This window comes from Tachysurus vachellii, chromosome 11, assembly GCF_030014155.1.
Source record: "Tachysurus vachellii isolate PV-2020 chromosome 11, HZAU_Pvac_v1, whole genome shotgun sequence".
Classification (NCBI taxonomy): domain Eukaryota; kingdom Metazoa; phylum Chordata; class Actinopteri; order Siluriformes; family Bagridae; genus Tachysurus; species Tachysurus vachellii.
The window spans coordinates 10,790,620-10,806,751 of record NC_083470.1 but is presented as its reverse complement, the minus strand read 5'-3'; the positions used below and the strand labels follow the sequence as shown (position 1 = coordinate 10,806,751).

At 38.7% G+C, this 16,132-nt stretch overlaps 3 protein-coding genes across 3 annotated transcripts; 2 read left to right on the top strand and 1 right to left on the bottom strand.

The window, feature by feature from the left end:
- Positions 1-6: 6 nt before the first annotated feature.
- LOC132853586 (carnitine O-palmitoyltransferase 2, mitochondrial-like) lies at positions 7-7,563 on the top strand. Its single transcript, XM_060881447.1, has 5 exons — positions 7-517; positions 790-870; positions 958-1,064; positions 3,630-4,934; positions 6,826-7,563. The coding sequence occupies exons 1-5, from the start codon at positions 348-350 to the stop codon at positions 7,158-7,160; spliced, it is 1,998 nt and encodes a 665-aa protein (XP_060737430.1). The 5' UTR covers positions 7-347; the 3' UTR covers positions 7,161-7,563.
- Positions 7,564-9,190: 1,627 nt separating this feature from the next.
- LOC132853520 (carnitine O-palmitoyltransferase 2, mitochondrial-like) lies at positions 9,191-13,432 on the top strand. Its single transcript, XM_060881325.1, has 5 exons — positions 9,191-9,634; positions 9,907-9,987; positions 10,076-10,182; positions 11,477-12,781; positions 13,082-13,432. Exons 1-5 carry the CDS (start codon positions 9,465-9,467, stop codon positions 13,414-13,416), a joined length of 1,998 nt encoding a protein of 665 aa, XP_060737308.1. The 5' UTR covers positions 9,191-9,464; the 3' UTR covers positions 13,417-13,432.
- Positions 13,433-13,693: 261 nt separating this feature from the next.
- magoh (mago homolog, exon junction complex subunit) lies at positions 13,694-15,907 on the bottom strand. Its single transcript, XM_060881326.1, has 5 exons — positions 15,687-15,907; positions 15,231-15,289; positions 15,042-15,152; positions 14,830-14,912; positions 13,694-13,908 (listed from the first exon to the last, which is right to left on the bottom strand). The coding sequence occupies exons 1-5, from the start codon at positions 15,775-15,777 to the stop codon at positions 13,809-13,811; spliced, it is 444 nt and encodes a 147-aa protein (XP_060737309.1). The 5' UTR covers positions 15,778-15,907; the 3' UTR covers positions 13,694-13,808.
- Between the last annotated feature and the right edge of the window lie 225 nt (positions 15,908-16,132).

Below are 16,132 nucleotides of genomic sequence, written 5' to 3'. Positions count from 1 at the left end.
CGCGGCTAGACTTTGGCTCGCGGAAGTGGTGCTGGATCAGGAATAAATAGAGCTGGAGAGCTGTTTTATTGGAAAAAAATATAAATTAAAAAAAAATCTAGTTAGTGTTCGACTTCAATTGAGAGGTGAAGTCTAACAGACAGGACTATTTTCCTACCACATGGCCAAAATAATCCGTATGTGAATGACCTTATTGCGCATATAGTCAGTGGTCTCCGTGGGGTATCTTTATAAACACAAAACGTCAAGTTGAAACCTTTTCTTAGCACCAGTCTAACAACACTCTAGTGGAAACTACCAACAATTATCTTGCAAACGTTTTACTGGTACGAGCTATCAAAAAAGATATGGCATATCTTCTCTCTTGTCAACTAAAGACAACACTGAAGCCTTTGACATTCAGGACTGCTTTTGTATGGTGTGCAAATCATCGACCATACAGCAGTAGATATGAAGGATCTGAATATTTGCACAAAAGTATTGTTCCTACTATGCACTACCAGAAAAGTTTACCGAGGTAAGTAAAGCTTCCTGGACAATTGCACCACACCAAACCAAACATTTTATGAACTTATTTTATATTCAGTAACAGTGCTGACCACATTAAAGGTCTCCTCCTGATTCATGTGCAGGTATTATGACACTCAAGAGCTGCTGTGCCATTTTAAACAATCTAGGTGAAAGAGCACAATGTAAACTCATGTAGGCAGATGTGCTCTTTTTACATAGGCAGATCCACTGAAGGAGTTCTCATTAAATCTAATATTCGTTTATTTTAATTATTGATAGATTGCCAGTTCCAAAGTTGGAGGACACGATACAGAGATATTTGGCAGCCCAGAAGCCCCTATTAAACCCGGAACAGTACAGGTTTGTTGTGAAGCCAAATAATCATATTGAATCACATTTTTAAGCCTTAAATTGATGCGTATGTATATTGTGAATTTTTGTGTTCAGTAAAACAGAGAAACTGGCTCGTGAATTCCAGAATGGTGTTGGCAAGGAGCTACACGAGGAGCTTGTGGCTCTGGACAAAATGAACAAGCACACCAGCTATATTTCAGGTAAGAAGGTTCAAGCTACACTTATTAGTGAACCCCAAACGGTCTCTGTTATGCTGGGTTTACATTGCATGATATTATGATTATAATTATCTTTTATGATTATTTCCAGTTGCAATGTACGAGATGATCTTAAAATCTTGAGTTCTGTAACAGACTGTATGATTACTGTGTTCTGCTTATGCCATCAATCCATTCTTCAAAGTGAGCATGAAACAATAAGGAAATGTTTTAATACATATTTTTAGCAGACTTTTAAATGATTTAAATTCTAATTTTATTTGTTACATACGACCATACACAGTATGACGTGTAGTGAAATGCTTTTCTCTGGTATACCATCCTCCTAATACTACAACCCCTGGCAAAAAGTATGGAATCACCCCTCTCAGAAGATGTTCATTCAAATGTTTAATTGTGTTTGTGTTCACTCAACAATCCAAACTTCTGGCTGTATAAAACTAAAAAAAAAAAAAAACAAAGAAAGACAACTATAGTCAATTACAACTGTTTTTACAGAATAAAACAGAGGAAAAAAATATGGAATCACAAATCTGAGGAAAATTATATGGAATCACCAAATAAAAACACTACTAGTACTTTGTTGCACCACCTCTGGCTTTTATAACAGTTTGAATTCTCTGAGGCATGGATTTAACTAATGACAAACAGTATACTTCATCAATCTGTCTCCAGCTTTGTCTTATTGCAGTTGCCAGATCAGCTTTGCAGGTTGGAGCCTTGTCGTGGACCATTTTCTTTAATTTCCACCACAGATTTTCAATTGGATTGAGGTCCGGACTATTTGCAGACCATGCCATTGACATTATTTCCTGTAGGAATGTTTTCACTGATTTTGCCCTATGGCATGATGCATTATCATCCTGAAAAATGATGCTACCATCACCAAACATCCTTTCAATTGATGGAATAAGAAAAGTGTCCAAAATCTCAACATAAACTTGTGCATTTATAGAAGATGTAATGACTGTCATCTCTCCCATACCGTTACATGACATACAACCCCATATCATTAATGATTGTGGAAATTTGCATGTTTTCTTCAGGCAGTTGTCTTTATAAATTTCATTGGAACAGCACCAAACAAAAGTTCCAGCATCATTACCCTGCCCAATGCAGATTTGTGATTTGTCACTGAATATAACTCTCATCCAGTCATCCACAGTCCAAGATTGTCTTTCTTTGGCCCATTGAAACCTTGTTTTTTTCCTGTTTAGATGTTAATGATGGTTTTCGTTTGGCTTTTCTGTATGTAAATCCCATTTCTTTTAGGCGATTTCTTACAGTCCGGTCACAGACATTGACTCCACTTTCTACCCATTTGTTCCTCATTTGTTTTATTGTTCATTTTCTGTTTTCAAGGCATATTGCTTTAAGTTTTCTCTCTTGGCTCTTTGATGTCTTTCTTGGTCTACCAGTACGCTTCCCTTTTACAACCTTTCCATTTGATTTGTACTTGGTCCAGATTTTAGACACAGCTGACTGGGAACAACCAACATCTTTTGCAACATTCCGTGAAGATTTACCTTCTTCGAGAAGTTTGATAATCCTCTCCTTTGTTTCAACTGACATCTCTCGTGTTGGAGCCATGAGTTATGTCAATCATCTTGGTTCAACACATCACTAATGTGTGCAAGCACTCTTTTTAACTGCAGACTAATTAGCAGTTGTAATCAGATACAGGTGTTTGTTTTACAAATGCAAAGTGCATGGTGATTCCATATAATTTTCCTCATATTTGTGTGATTCCATATTTTTGTCCTCTGTTTGATCTGTAAAAACAGTTGTAATTGACTATAGTTATCTTTCTTTGTTTTTTTTTTTAAGTGTTTTATACAGCCAGAAGTTTGGATTGTTGAGTGAAATTTGTTTTTTGGCATATATGTGCTTGTTTTTTTTCTACACAATTAAACATTTGAATGAACATCTTCTGAGAGGGGTGATTCCATACTTTTTGCCAGGGGTTGTAGTGTCTAGACCAGCATCAAAGTAGTGGTCACACCCAGAGATTTTCATTTCTGACACCGTCAGACCTTTGTCATCACAATGACACTAATGCTTTGTTCAACTAAAGCTCATAGCTTGGAATTTCCAATTTCAACTAAGGAAAAACAATGAAAATGTCCTCTTGGAATTCCTTCTCAGAAAGTCAAAAGTAAATAAAATATCAATAAACTACTTCAGATCGATCAATTAGTTGGTCAGATCTATATTACTGGCTATACAGTTTACTGTTTTGGGAAAATAAATTCATAACTCATGAATACTAATGTTAGCTGGCTACCTTGTTACTAATGTTCCTTACTTGTTACTAACTATACTACTTTAATTGAAGCATCCATGTTTTTTCCCACTTTCAACTAGGAATTATCTAATTTTTGAGCTACAGAGTTCTCACACCTAATAAGCCAAATGAGGCACATATCTCATAAAAGATTTATCGAGTCATATCGCATGAACGTTTTACAGTATAAATTTGACATAGAGTGAAATACATATTTTTATGTCCCACTTGTATAAAAGAAAAAACATTTTTTGTTTTTCCAGCTCCATGGTTTGACATGTACCTCTCTGCTCGTGAATCTGTGGTCTTGAATTTTAATCCTTTCATGTCATTCAACCCTGACCCCAAACCTGAGTATAATGACCAGCTTGTTCGGTCTGCTAACATGGTTTGTTCTGCGGTTCGGTTTATGAAGACCCTGCGTGCCGGCCTCCTTGAGCCAGAGGTGTTTCACTTAAACCCCTCAAAGAGCAACACTGATACTTTTAAGAAGTTCATTCGATGGGTGCCGTCCTCCATCTCATGGTTTGGAGCCTACATGGTGAATGCCTATCCGCTGGATATGTCTCAGTACTTCCGTCTCTTCAATTCTACACGGATCCCCAAACCCAAGCGGGATGAGCTATTTACTGACCAGAAAGGTCGCCATGTGCTTGTCATGAGAAGAGGAAATATGTATATATTTGATGCGCTGGATAAGGATGGTAATATGGTGAAACCAGCAGAAATCCTGTCACACCTCAAATACATTCTTGCAGACGCAACACCAGCTGCTGCTTTTCCTCTAGGTGTTCTGACGAGCGAGAACAGGGATGTTTGGGCTGGACTAAGGGAAAAGCTTCTACAGGCAGGGAATGGCGAGGCTCTGGGTTTAGTGGATAATGCTCTGTTCTGCATGTGTCTTGATGAGAAGGAAATGCATGATCATATACAGATCTCCCACAATATGCTTCATGGGGACGGCTGTAACCGATGGTATGACAAGTCCTTTAGTATCATTTTAACCAAAGATGGACAAGCAGCCATCAATTTTGAGCACTCTTGGGGTGATGGTGTGGCTGTCCTACGTTTCCAAAATGAAGTCTTCAAAGACACCACAGAGACTCCACTGATCAGTCCTGGCACACAACCTGCTGCTGTAGATTCAGCTTCTGCTGTGCGGAGGCTAGAATTCAAGCTAAACCCTGAACTGGAGCAAGGAATAAGAAAAGCCAAACAGAACTTCCAGGATGCTGTCTCAAAGCTAACTATTGATGCTATGGAGTTTAAGCAAGGGGGAAAAGAGCAGCTGAAGAAGAAGCAGCTCAGCCCTGATGCCATTGCACAACTGGCTTTTCAGATGGGATTCCTGCGGCAGTACGGGCAGACCGTAGCTACTTACGAGTCCTGCAGTACGGCAGCTTTCAAACATGGCCGCACAGAGACCATCCGGCCTGCCAATACACACACACAGCGCTGTGCCCAAGCCTTTGTTCAACAGCCTGGTCAGCAGAGTGTGGAGCAGCTCACAGGTCTACTGCATGCCTGCTCCAAATACCATGGGCAGCTCACAAAGGAGGCAGCCATGGGTGAGTGCTCTTAATACTATTTTTTTTAAAAAACATGTCTGAAGCCATCTTAATGATCACTCCCTCACTGTAACAACTCATTAGAGGTTTGTTAGACACATAAAATAAGATGATATCCTGAGTAGAACTTAAAAACATTGTAAATGATGTAATGGTGGTTAGTAAGCAAGAGCAATGAAATACATTGTCATATTAAGGGCAATTGTGACTATTACAGGTGCTGGTCATATTATTAGAATATCATCAAAAAGTTGATTTATTTCACTAATTCCATTCAAAAAGTGAAACTTTATTATATTCATTCATTATACACAGATTGATATATTTCAAATGTTTATTTCTTTTAATTTTGATGATTATAACTGACAACTAAAGAAAATCCCAAATTCAGTGTCTCAGAAAATTTGAATATTACTTAAGACCAATACAAAGAAAGGATTTTTAGAAATGTAGGCCAACTGAAAAGTATGAGCATGAAAAGTATGAGCATGTACAGCACTCAATACTTATTTGGGGCTCCTTTTGCCTGAATTACTGCTGCAATGCAGCGTGGCATGGCGTCGATCAGTCTGTGGCACTGCTCAGGTGTTATGAGAGCCCAGGTTGCTCTGATAGTGGCCTTCAGCTCTTCTGCATTGTTGGGTCTGGCATAATCGCATCTTCCTCTTCATAATACCCCATAGATTTTCTATGGGGTTAAGGTCAGGCGAGTTTACTGGCCAATTACAGTAAGAGCAGGGATACCATGGTCCTTAAACCAGGTACTGGTAGCTTTGGCACTGTGTGCAGGTGCCAAGTCCTGTTGGAAAATGAAATCTGTATCTCCATAAAGTTGGTCAGCAGCAGGAAGCATGAAGTGCTCTAAAACTTCCTGGTATACGGCTGCATTGACCTTGGACCTCAGAAAACACAGTGGACCAACACCAGCAGATGACATGGCACCCCAAACCATCACTGACTGTGGAAACTTTACACAGAACCTCAAGCAACGTGGATTGTGTACCTCTCCTCTCTTCCTCCAGACTCTGGGACCCTGATTTCCAAAGGAAACCTACCTAATAACTTTGGAACACTAAGCAGCGGTCCAGTCCTTTTTGTCTTTATAACCCAGGCTAGACGCTTCTGATGCTGTCTGTTGTTCAAGAGTGGCTTGACACAAGGAAACCCATGTCTTGCCTACGTCTGTGCATAGTGGTTCTTGAAGCACTGACTCCAGCTGCAGTCCACTCTGTGAATCTCCCCCACATTTTTAAATAGGTTTTGTTTCACAAGCCTCTCCAGGGTGCGGTTAACCCTATTGCTTGTACACTTTTTTCTACCACATCTTTTCCTTCCCTTTGCCTCTCTATTAATGTGCTCTGACACAGAGCTCTGTGAACAGCCAGCCTCTTTTGCAGTGACCTTTGTGTCTTGCCCTCCTTGTGCAAGGTGTTAATGGTCGACTTTTGGACAACTGTCAAGTCAGCAGTCTTCCCCATGATTGTGTAGCCTACAGAACTAGACTGAGAGACCATTTAAAGGCCTTTGCAGGTGTTTTGAGTCAATTAGCTGATTAGAGTGTGGCACCAAGTGTCTTCAATATTGAACCTTTTCACAATATTCAAATTTTCTGAGATACTGAATTTGGGATTTTCCTTAGTTGTCAGTTATAATCATCAAAATTAAAAGAAATAAACATTTGAAATATATCCGTCTGTGTATAATGAATGAATATAATATACAAGTTTCACTTTTTAAATGGAATTAGTGAAATAAATAAACTTTTTGATTATATTCTAATTGTATGTCCAGCACCTGTACATCAGATCTAAATTTGCTTTGAAAAAGGGGTTTTGGTGTACACCTCTCAACCATCTTAAATGTTCTGTAACCTTTCTATCTTTCAAACTAGGACAAGGTTTTGACCGGCATCTTTTTGCCTTGCGCTACCTGGCAAATTCTAAAGGAATGCCTATGCCAAGTCTGTACCAGGACCCAGCTTATGCGGCCATAAATCACAACATCCTGTCCACCAGCACACTCACTAGCCCCGCTGTCAATTTAGGTGGCTTTGCCCCAGTGGTCCCAGACGGTTTTGGAGTGGGCTACGGTGTCCATGATGACTGGATCGGTTGCAATGTTTCCAGCTACCCTGCCAGGAATGTCCATGAATTTCTCAGATGTGTTCACAAGTCTCTGGAGGACATTTTTACTGTTCTTGAAGGAAAGATGATTAAATCCAGCTAATCTAAATACTAGTGTGCTTCAGTGGAATGAGACTGGGTTTTGAGGAATCATTTAAAGGTTAATGTTTATATTAACATAATTCTTTGTCTGCAGTTGTTTGAGTAGATCAGATCCTCTGTACTTTCAGTTCTGCCTAACAATCAATTAACATGTTCTGCAAATTTGTACAGGATGTTCAAATGTTCACTGTACAATTTGAAATGTATACACTATTTAAATTGGTAAATATAAAACGTAAGTACTTTATGTTCACATTATTTAAAAATATTGCTAATTTAAAAGTGAAATCAATTATTTGGTTTGAATACCTCAAAATGTGTTTTGGTATAGATTAGTTTAATTGTCAATATTTTACCCCACCTGGAGTAAAATAGGTTAAATAAATAAAAAAAGTTAACTTTCAGCTGCTACTTTTGCTTTAGCAAGACCATTGAGAACCTGCTTAACTGAGCAATATATTTGTGCATTTAAAGTAGTGACATTTTTTTCATCTTTTCATAAAACACTTGATTCATACTATTGAAATAGACAACGTTTTATTTTAAAAAAAAGAAAAACAGCAGACAAGCCAGAAGTTACTGTACAAAATGCTGAAAGAGAAACAAACTAAATGAACAGTGTGTAGAAACTGTCGAAATTAGATCGGCTTGATTTTAAAGTGGAGGCCGATGAGACTGAAGACGAGACACTTGAGATCCTGTACCAGGTAGTAGAACTCATGGAGGCCTTCTGGATCCCTGAGAGGGAAGACAATGACGATTAAATTAGTACTGCATAATGTTTAGTTCATTCAAATGATTAGGAAAACTCATGAAGGCTAAAAGTTTACATGGGTCTTCAAGTTTCCAAGGAGGTGTTACTCATGTAACACTTCAATCATATATTCCAATCTATAGACATGGTCTTTCATGTAGTAATTCATTTCATTGTGTATGATCCCACTTAATTTATTAACAGTAATGTGTATGAGTAGTTAATGTGCCAGGATTTGAATACAAAAAAACTTTTTGCATGCTTATTATGCCCCCATTTTGTGCATAATGAAGCAAGCAGTTTCATAATTATAAATAAAAAATAAATAAAAACAATCAGGTAGCTGCAGCTTAGACGTTCCCACTTTACTTTAAAAGCAACACCATACACACAACGTTGCAACAGTCACTGTGCTCAGTTGGAACATTCAGTTCTGTCTCAAAAAATTTTTTAAAAATTTAAGCATGCAAATATCTACAGAATATTATAAACAAACATGCTTTGTCACAAGGATATTAGTGTGATCCCAAAGTTCATTCAGGTTAATGACTGAACTGGTGCTTCTATATTAAGTCTATGTGATGATAATACTTCTGTAAAAGATATGAGATGTATTAAATTCTGTATTTCATTTCTTTATATAACATCTGCCAAACAAACTTGTTTGCCACCACTGTCAGGGGAGAATGTTTAATTGTTTTAATTGTGGGAAAATCCTACTTGATTAAGCTACTTTGAATACAAATTCTAGCAGTTAACCAAATACCAATACATTAACTCCTATGGATGCAGGAGTTATTGTGGGCTCAAATAATAGACCATATATGGACTTAAGCTGAGTATTACTACAGATGTTGTATTTTTTTAAGCAAAAAATACATTTCATGTTCAATAGAAGCTACATTTATTATGAGCGTTCACTAAATTCCAGGGGTTTCGTTACGTAAAGTGGGCGTTTCTGGAGGTCTTGGAAAAACGCCCTCTCAAAAAAAAGAGCATACCTACGATGGATAATGAAGGACAAAACATACATACAGGTAGATTTTATATTTTATATCTATTGTGCTTTATTATCTTACAGTTAAGCTATTTTCGAAAATAAATAAACAACCAAAAACTACAGTTTCAGTTTCCAAAAACTAAACTTTCAGATTATCAAATAGGCCACGCCTGCCCGATGACGCAATATTTGTTACGCTGTTCTGAAATTGCGTCATCGGGCAGGCGTGGCCTATTTGATAATCTAATTCTAACTCTAACCGTAACTGTAACCCTAGCCCTGTTTTATTAGAAAAAAAAATCTAGTTAGTGTTCGACTTCAATTGAGAGGTGAAGTCTAACAGACAGGACTATTTTCCTACCACATGGCCAAAATAATCCGTATGTGAATGACCTTATTGCGCATATAGTCAGTGGTCTCCGTGGTGTATCTTTATAAACACAAAACGTCAAGTTGAAACCTTTTCTTAGCACCAGTCTAACAACACTCTGGTGGAAACTACCAACAATTATCTTGCAAACGTTTTACTGGTACGAGCTATCAAAAAAGATATGGCATATCTTCTCTCTTGTCAACTAAAGACAACACTGAAGCCTTTGACATTCAGGACTGCTTTTGTATGGTGTGCAAATCATCGACCATACAGCAGTAGATATGAAGGATCTGAATATTTGCACAAAAGTATTGTTCCTACTATGCACTACCAGAAAAGTTTACCGAGGTAAGTAAAGCTTCCTGGACAATTGCACCACACCAAACCAAACATTTTATGAACTTATTTTATATTCAGTAACAGTGCTGACCACATTAAAGGTCTCCTCCTGATTCATGTGCAGGTATTATGACACTCAAGAGCTGCTGTGCCATTTTAAACAATCTAGGTGAAAGAGCACAATGTAAACTCATGTAGGCAGATGTGCTCTTTTTACATAGGCAGATCCACTGAAGGAGTTCTCATTAAATCTAATATTCGTTTATTTTAATTATTGATAGATTGCCAGTTCCAAAGTTGGAGGACACGATACAGAGATATTTGGCAGCCCAGAAGCCCCTATTAAACCCGGAACAGTACAGGTTTGTTGTGAAGCCAAATAATCATATTGAATCACATTTTTAAGCCTTAAATTGATGCGTATGTATATTGTGAATTTTTTGTGTTCAGTAAAACAGAGAAACTGGCTCGTGAATTCCAGAATGGTGTTGGCAAGGAGCTACACGAGGAGCTTGTGGCTCTGGACAAAATGAACAAGCACACCAGCTATATTTCAGGTAAGAAGGTTCAAGCTACACTTATTAGTGAACCCCAAACGGTCTCTGTTATGCTGGGTTTACATTGCATTATATTATGATTATAATTATCTTTTATGATTATTCCAGTTGCAATGTACGAGATGATCTTGAAATCTTGAGTTCTGTAACAGACTATATGATTACTGTGTTCTGCTTATGCCATCAATCCATTCTTCAAAGTGAGCATGAAACAATAAAGAAATGTTTTAATACATATTTTTAGCAGACTTTTAAATGATTTAAATTCTAATTTTGTTTGTTACATACGACCATACACAGTATGACGTGTAGTGAAATGCTTTTCTCTGGTATACCATCCTCCTAATACTAGTGTCTAGACCAGCATCAAAGTAGTGGTCACACCCAGAGATTTTCATTTCTGACACCGTCAGACCTTTGTCATCACAATGACTAATGCTTTGTTCAACTAAAGCTCATAGCTTGGAATTTCCTATTTCAACTAAGGAAAAACAATGAAAATGTCCTCAACTTAAATTCCTACTCAGAAAGTCAAAAGTAAATAAAATATCAATAAACTACTTCAGATCAATCAATTAGTTGGTCAGATCTATATTACTGGCTATACATTCATTCATTCATTTTCTACCGCTTATCCGAACTACCTCGGGTCACGGGGAGCCTGTGCCTATCTCAGGCGTCATCGGGCACCAAGGCAGGATACACCCTGGACGGAGTGCCAACCCATCGCAGGGCACACACACTCTCATTCACTCACGCAATCACACACTAGGGACAATTTTCCAGAGATGCTAATCAACCTACCATGCATGTCTTTGGACCGGGGGAGGAAACCGGAGTACCCGGAGGAAACCCCCAAGGCACGGGGAGAACATGCAAACTCCACACACACAAGGTGGAGGCGGGAATCGAACCCCGACCCTGGAGGTGTGAGGCGAACGTGCTAACCATTAAGCCACCGTGACCCCACTGGCTATACAGTTTTGGGAAAATAAATTCATAACTCATGAATACTAATGTTAGCTGGCTACCTTGTTACTAATGTTACTTACTTGTTACTAACTATACTACTTTAATTGAGGCATCCATGTTTTTTCACCACTTTCAACTAGGAATTATCTCATTTTTGAGCTACAGAGTTCTCACACCTAATAAGCCAAATGAGGCACATATCTCATAAAAGATTTATCGAGTCATATCGCATGAACGTTTTACAGTATAAATTTGACATAGAGTGAAATACATATTTTTATGTCCCACTTGTATAAAAGAAAAAACATTTTTGTTTTTCCAGCTCCATGGTTTGACATGTACCTCTCAGCCCGTGAATCTGTGGTCTTGAACTTTAATCCTTTCATGTCATTCAACCCTGACCCCAAACCTGAGTATAATGACCAGCTTGTTCGGTCTGCTAACATGGTGTGTTCTGCGGTTCGGTTTATGAAGACCCTGCGTGCCGGCCTCCTTGAACCAGAGGTGTTTCACTTAAACCCCTCAAAGAGCAACACTGATACTTTTAAGAAGTTCATTCGATGGGTGCCGTCCTCCATCTCGTGGTTTGGAGCCTACATGGTGAATGCCTATCCGCTGGATATGTCTCAGTACTTCCGTCTCTTCAATTCTACACGGATCCCCAAACCCAAGCGGGATGAGCTATTTACTGACCAGAAAGGTCGCCATGTGCTTGTCATGAGAAGAGGAAATATGTATATATTTGATGCGCTGGATAAGGATGGTAATATGGTGAAACCAGCAGAAATCCTGTCACACCTCAAATACATTCTTGCAGACGCAACACCAGCTGCTGCTTTTCCTCTAGGTGTTCTGACGAGCGAGAACAGGGACATTTGGGCTGGACTAAGGGAAAAGCTTCTACAGGCAGGGAATGGCGAGGCTCTGGGTTTAGTGGATAATGCTCTGTTCTGCATGTGTCTTGATGAGAAGGAAATGCATGATCATATACAGATCTCCCACAATATGCTTCATGGGGACGGCTGTAACCGATGGTATGACAAGTCTTTTAGTATCATTTTAACCAAAGATGGACAAGCAGCCATCAATTTTGAGCACTCTTGGGGTGATGGTGTGGCTGTCCTACGTTTCCAAAATGAAGTCTTCAAAGACACCACAGAGACTCCACTGATCAGTCCTGGCACACAACCTGCTGCTGTAGATTCAGCTTCTGCTGTGCGGAGGCTAGAATTCAAGCTAAACCCTGAACTGGAGCAAGGAATAAGAAAAGCCAAACAGAACTTCCAGGATGCTGTCTCAAAGCTAATTATTGATGCTATGGAGTTTAAGCAAGGGGGAAAAGAGCAGCTGAAGAAGAAGCAGCTCAGCCCTGATGCCATTGCACAACTGGCTTTTCAGATGGGATTCCTGCGGCAGTACGGGCAGACCGTAGCTACTTACGAGTCCTGCAGTACGGCAGCCTTCAAACATGGCCGCACAGAGACCATCCGGCCTGCCAGTATACACACACAGCGCTGTGCCCAAGCCTTTGTTCAACAGCCTGGTCAGCAGAGTGTGGAGCAGCTCACAGGTCTACTGCATGCCTGCTCCAAATACCATGGGCAGCTCACAAAGGAGGCAGCCATGGGTGAGTGCTCTTAATACTATTTTTTTTAAAACATGTCTGAAGCCATCTTAATGATCACTCCCTTACTGTAACAACTCATTAGAGGTTTGTTAGACACATAAAATAAGATGATATCCTGAGTAGAACTTAAAAACATTGTAAATGATGTAATGGTGGTTAGTAAGCAAGAGCAATGAAATACATTGTCATATTAAGGGCAATTGTGACTATTACATCAGATCTAAATTTGCTTTGAAAAAGGGGTTTTGGTGTACACCTCTCAACCATCTTAAATGTTCTGTAACCTTTCTTTCAAACTAGGACAAGGTTTTGACCGGCATCTTTTTGCCTTACGCTACCTGGCAAATTCTAAAGGAATGCCTATGCCAAGTCTGTACCAGGACCCAGCTTATGCGGCCATAAATCACAACATCCTGTCCACCAGCACACTCACTAGCCCCGCTGTCAATTTAGGTGGCTTTGCCCCAGTGGTCCCAGACGGTTTTGGAGTGGGCTACGGTGTCCATGATGACTGGATCGGTTGCAATGTTTCCAGCTACCCTGCCAGGAATGTCCATGAATTTCTCAGATGTGTTCACAAGTCTCTGGAGGACATTTTTACTGTTCTTGAAGGAAAGCCAATTAAATCCAATTAAAGCCAATTAAATGTTCACATTATTTAAAAATATTGCAAATTTAAAAGTGAAATCAATGATTTGGTTTGAATACCTCAAAATGTGTTTTGGTGTAGATTAGTTTAATGGTCAATATTTTACCCCACCTGGAGTAAGATAAGTTAAATAAATAAAAAAAGTTAACTTTCAGCTGCTACTTTTGCTTTAGCAAGAGCAACCTGTTTGACTGAGCAAGATATTTGTGCATTTAAAGTAGTGACATTTTTTCATCTTTTCATAAAACACTTGATTCATACTATTGAAATAGACAATGTTTTATTTAAAAAAGAAAAACAGCAGACAAGCCAGAAGTTACTGTACAAAATGCTGAAAGAGAAACAAACTAAATGAACAGTGTGTAGAAACTGTCGAAATTAGATCGGCTTGATTTTAAAGTGGAGGCCGATGAGACTGAAGACGAGACACTTGAGATCCTGTACCAGGTAGTAGAACACACGGAGGCCTTCTGGATCCCTGAGAGGGAAGACAATGACGATTAAATTAGTACTGCATAATGTTTAGTTCATTCAAATGATTAGGAAAACTCATGAAGGCTAAAAGTTTCCAAGGAGGTGTTACTCATGTAACACTTCAATCATGTATTCAAATCTATAGACATGGTCTTTCATGTAGTAATTCATTTCATTGTGTACGAGTAGTTAATGTGCCAGGATTTGAATACAGAAAACTTTTTTGCATGCTTGTTATGCCCCATTTTGTGCATTATGAAGCAAGCAGTTTCATAATTATAAATAAAAACAATCAGGTAGCTGCAGCTTAGGCGTTCCCACTTTACATTAAAAGCAACACCATACTCTGATGGTTGCAACAGTCACTGTGCTCAGTTGGAACATTCAGTTCTGTCTCAAAAATGTTTTTTTTTTTTTTTTTAAAGCATGCAAATATCTACAGAATATTATAAACAAACATGCTTTGTCACAAGGATATTAGTGTGATCCCAAAGTTCATTCAGGTTAATGACTGAACTGCTGCTTCTATATTAAGTCTATGTGATGATAATACTTCTGTAAAAGATATGAGATGCATTAAATTCTGTATTTCATTTCTTTATATAACATCTGCCAAACAAACTTGTGTGCCACCACTGTCAGGGGAGAATGTTTAATTGTTTTAATTGTGGGAAAATCCTACTTGATTAAGCTACTTTGAATACAAATTCTAGCAGTTAACCAAATACCAATACATTAACTCCTATGGATGCAGAAGGTCTATATATAAGGACTTAAGCTGAATATTACTACCTTTTAGCAAAAAACATATTTCATGTTCAGTAGATGCTACATTTATAATGGTCCCAAATTGTTGCGATGTGTTAACTTAAGATGATGCATCCTTAAGTGTCTGAAGTTACCAACAGTGGTACACTATACTCACTTAGACTGGTTGACATCGATCAGAGACCCAATTTTGGAAGTTGTGAATGAAATATGTTCGTCACCGATGACAATCTCCAGTTCCTAAATGAAAAAAATTAGAGCAATAAAAGAAAAATCAACCCCAAATCCTTCCCTGGCCCAAAGCACATGACTTCTCTCTTCATGCAGCAAACAGAGAAAACAAAAAATAAGTCAGCAAACGACACAAACCTGTCTGCCCACCCTATCAGGAGGAGGCCACAAGGCATCGTCTTCTTTCGTGATTTCACTGTCATCAATGATCCTCTTCAGTTCCTCCATCACGCTCTTGTGAACGTATGCCTAAACAGACAAAACGTACAAAAAACATTACTTTCAGAAGGAACGTACTAGAAAACATGCAAATGAGAAGCACGTTACCTCTTTCCTGATCATGACGTCATTTTTGTAGTTGCTGTTGTTCGCGTATCTTAGCTTTCCTGCGTTAAAAGGACACATTGAACCAGCGTGTGATTAATGAGACGTTTTAGCACAAAATTATAAAACTTTATTAGGTCTACAACGAAGGTAGCCAGCATCTAACATTATGCTATGTATCTTAACAGTGCGCTGTTAAAGCAGAACTAGAATTTACAGCTGGAGTTAGCACTAAATGGCTAATCATATTAGCGGCATATTAATGTTCTCAAAACACAGACAACCACGCTCACAGGTAAGATTTATGTAAGTACATCCGAACGCGTTAAAATCGTGTTCAAAGCAAAAAAAAAAGTACACTGCCAGACATTTTAATTGAGAAAGCAATTAGCATTGTTAGCAAGCTAGTCGTGTTAGCATGCTAGTTGTGTAGCTAAGCTAGTTTACATGGCGCCTCACCGTCCGGCCTGAATTCAAACTCCAGAAACTCGTGACCAAATTTGCCTTTGTGTCCTACGTAATATCTTAAATAAAAGTCGTTCGTAGACATAACTGCGATAAAAGCAACAAAATTAAGCTGCAAATACAGCTATTTTATCTCAGCGCCTTTCACTGAACAAACGGCTCAAATGTCTCGCCGCCGATTAGCAACTCACATACGCGCTTTACAGGCGGCGCATGATAGTGACGTCATCGTGGTCGTATTTTGATGATGGCTTGCAATGGCTATTGTTTACCACATGGTGATAGCGACGTTGAAAAAACTGAGTCACATACAATAAAACGTATGATAAACATTTTTTTTATTTAATCGTCCAACTTACCGCTGTTTATTCATTTGTTTAAATTGCAGTACATTGTGAAACACTGAGACGATGCAAACACATGACCCATCTTATCTCTCA

Bases quoted from the DNA above. Each gene is read 5' to 3' on its own strand.
- LOC132853520 (XM_060881325.1), top strand. From the start codon at position 9,465: ATGGCATATCTTCTCTCTTGTCAACTAAAGACAACACTGAAGCCTTTG. The intron at 9,635-9,906 runs GTAAGTAAAGCT...AATTATTGATAG, and splicing joins TACCAGAAAAGTTTACCGAG to ATTGCCAGTTCCAAAGTTGG. The intron at 10,183-11,476 runs GTAAGAAGGTTC...TTGTTTTTCCAG, and splicing joins GCACACCAGCTATATTTCAG to CTCCATGGTTTGACATGTAC.
- magoh (XM_060881326.1), bottom strand. From the start codon at position 15,777: ATGTCTACGAACGACTTTTATTTAAGATATTACGTAGGACACAAAGGC. The intron at 14,913-15,041 runs GTTTGTGTCGTT...TTTTTCATTTAG, and splicing joins CTGATAGGGTGGGCAGACAG to GAACTGGAGATTGTCATCGG. The intron at 13,909-14,829 runs GTGAGTATAGTG...CTTCCCTCTCAG, and splicing joins ATCGATGTCAACCAGTCTAA to GGATCCAGAAGGCCTCCGTG.
- LOC132853586 (XM_060881447.1), top strand. From the start codon at position 348: ATGGCATATCTTCTCTCTTGTCAACTAAAGACAACACTGAAGCCTTTG. The intron at 1,065-3,629 runs GTAAGAAGGTTC...TTGTTTTTCCAG, and splicing joins GCACACCAGCTATATTTCAG to CTCCATGGTTTGACATGTAC. The intron at 4,935-6,825 runs GTGAGTGCTCTT...CTTTCAAACTAG, and splicing joins CACAAAGGAGGCAGCCATGG to GACAAGGTTTTGACCGGCAT.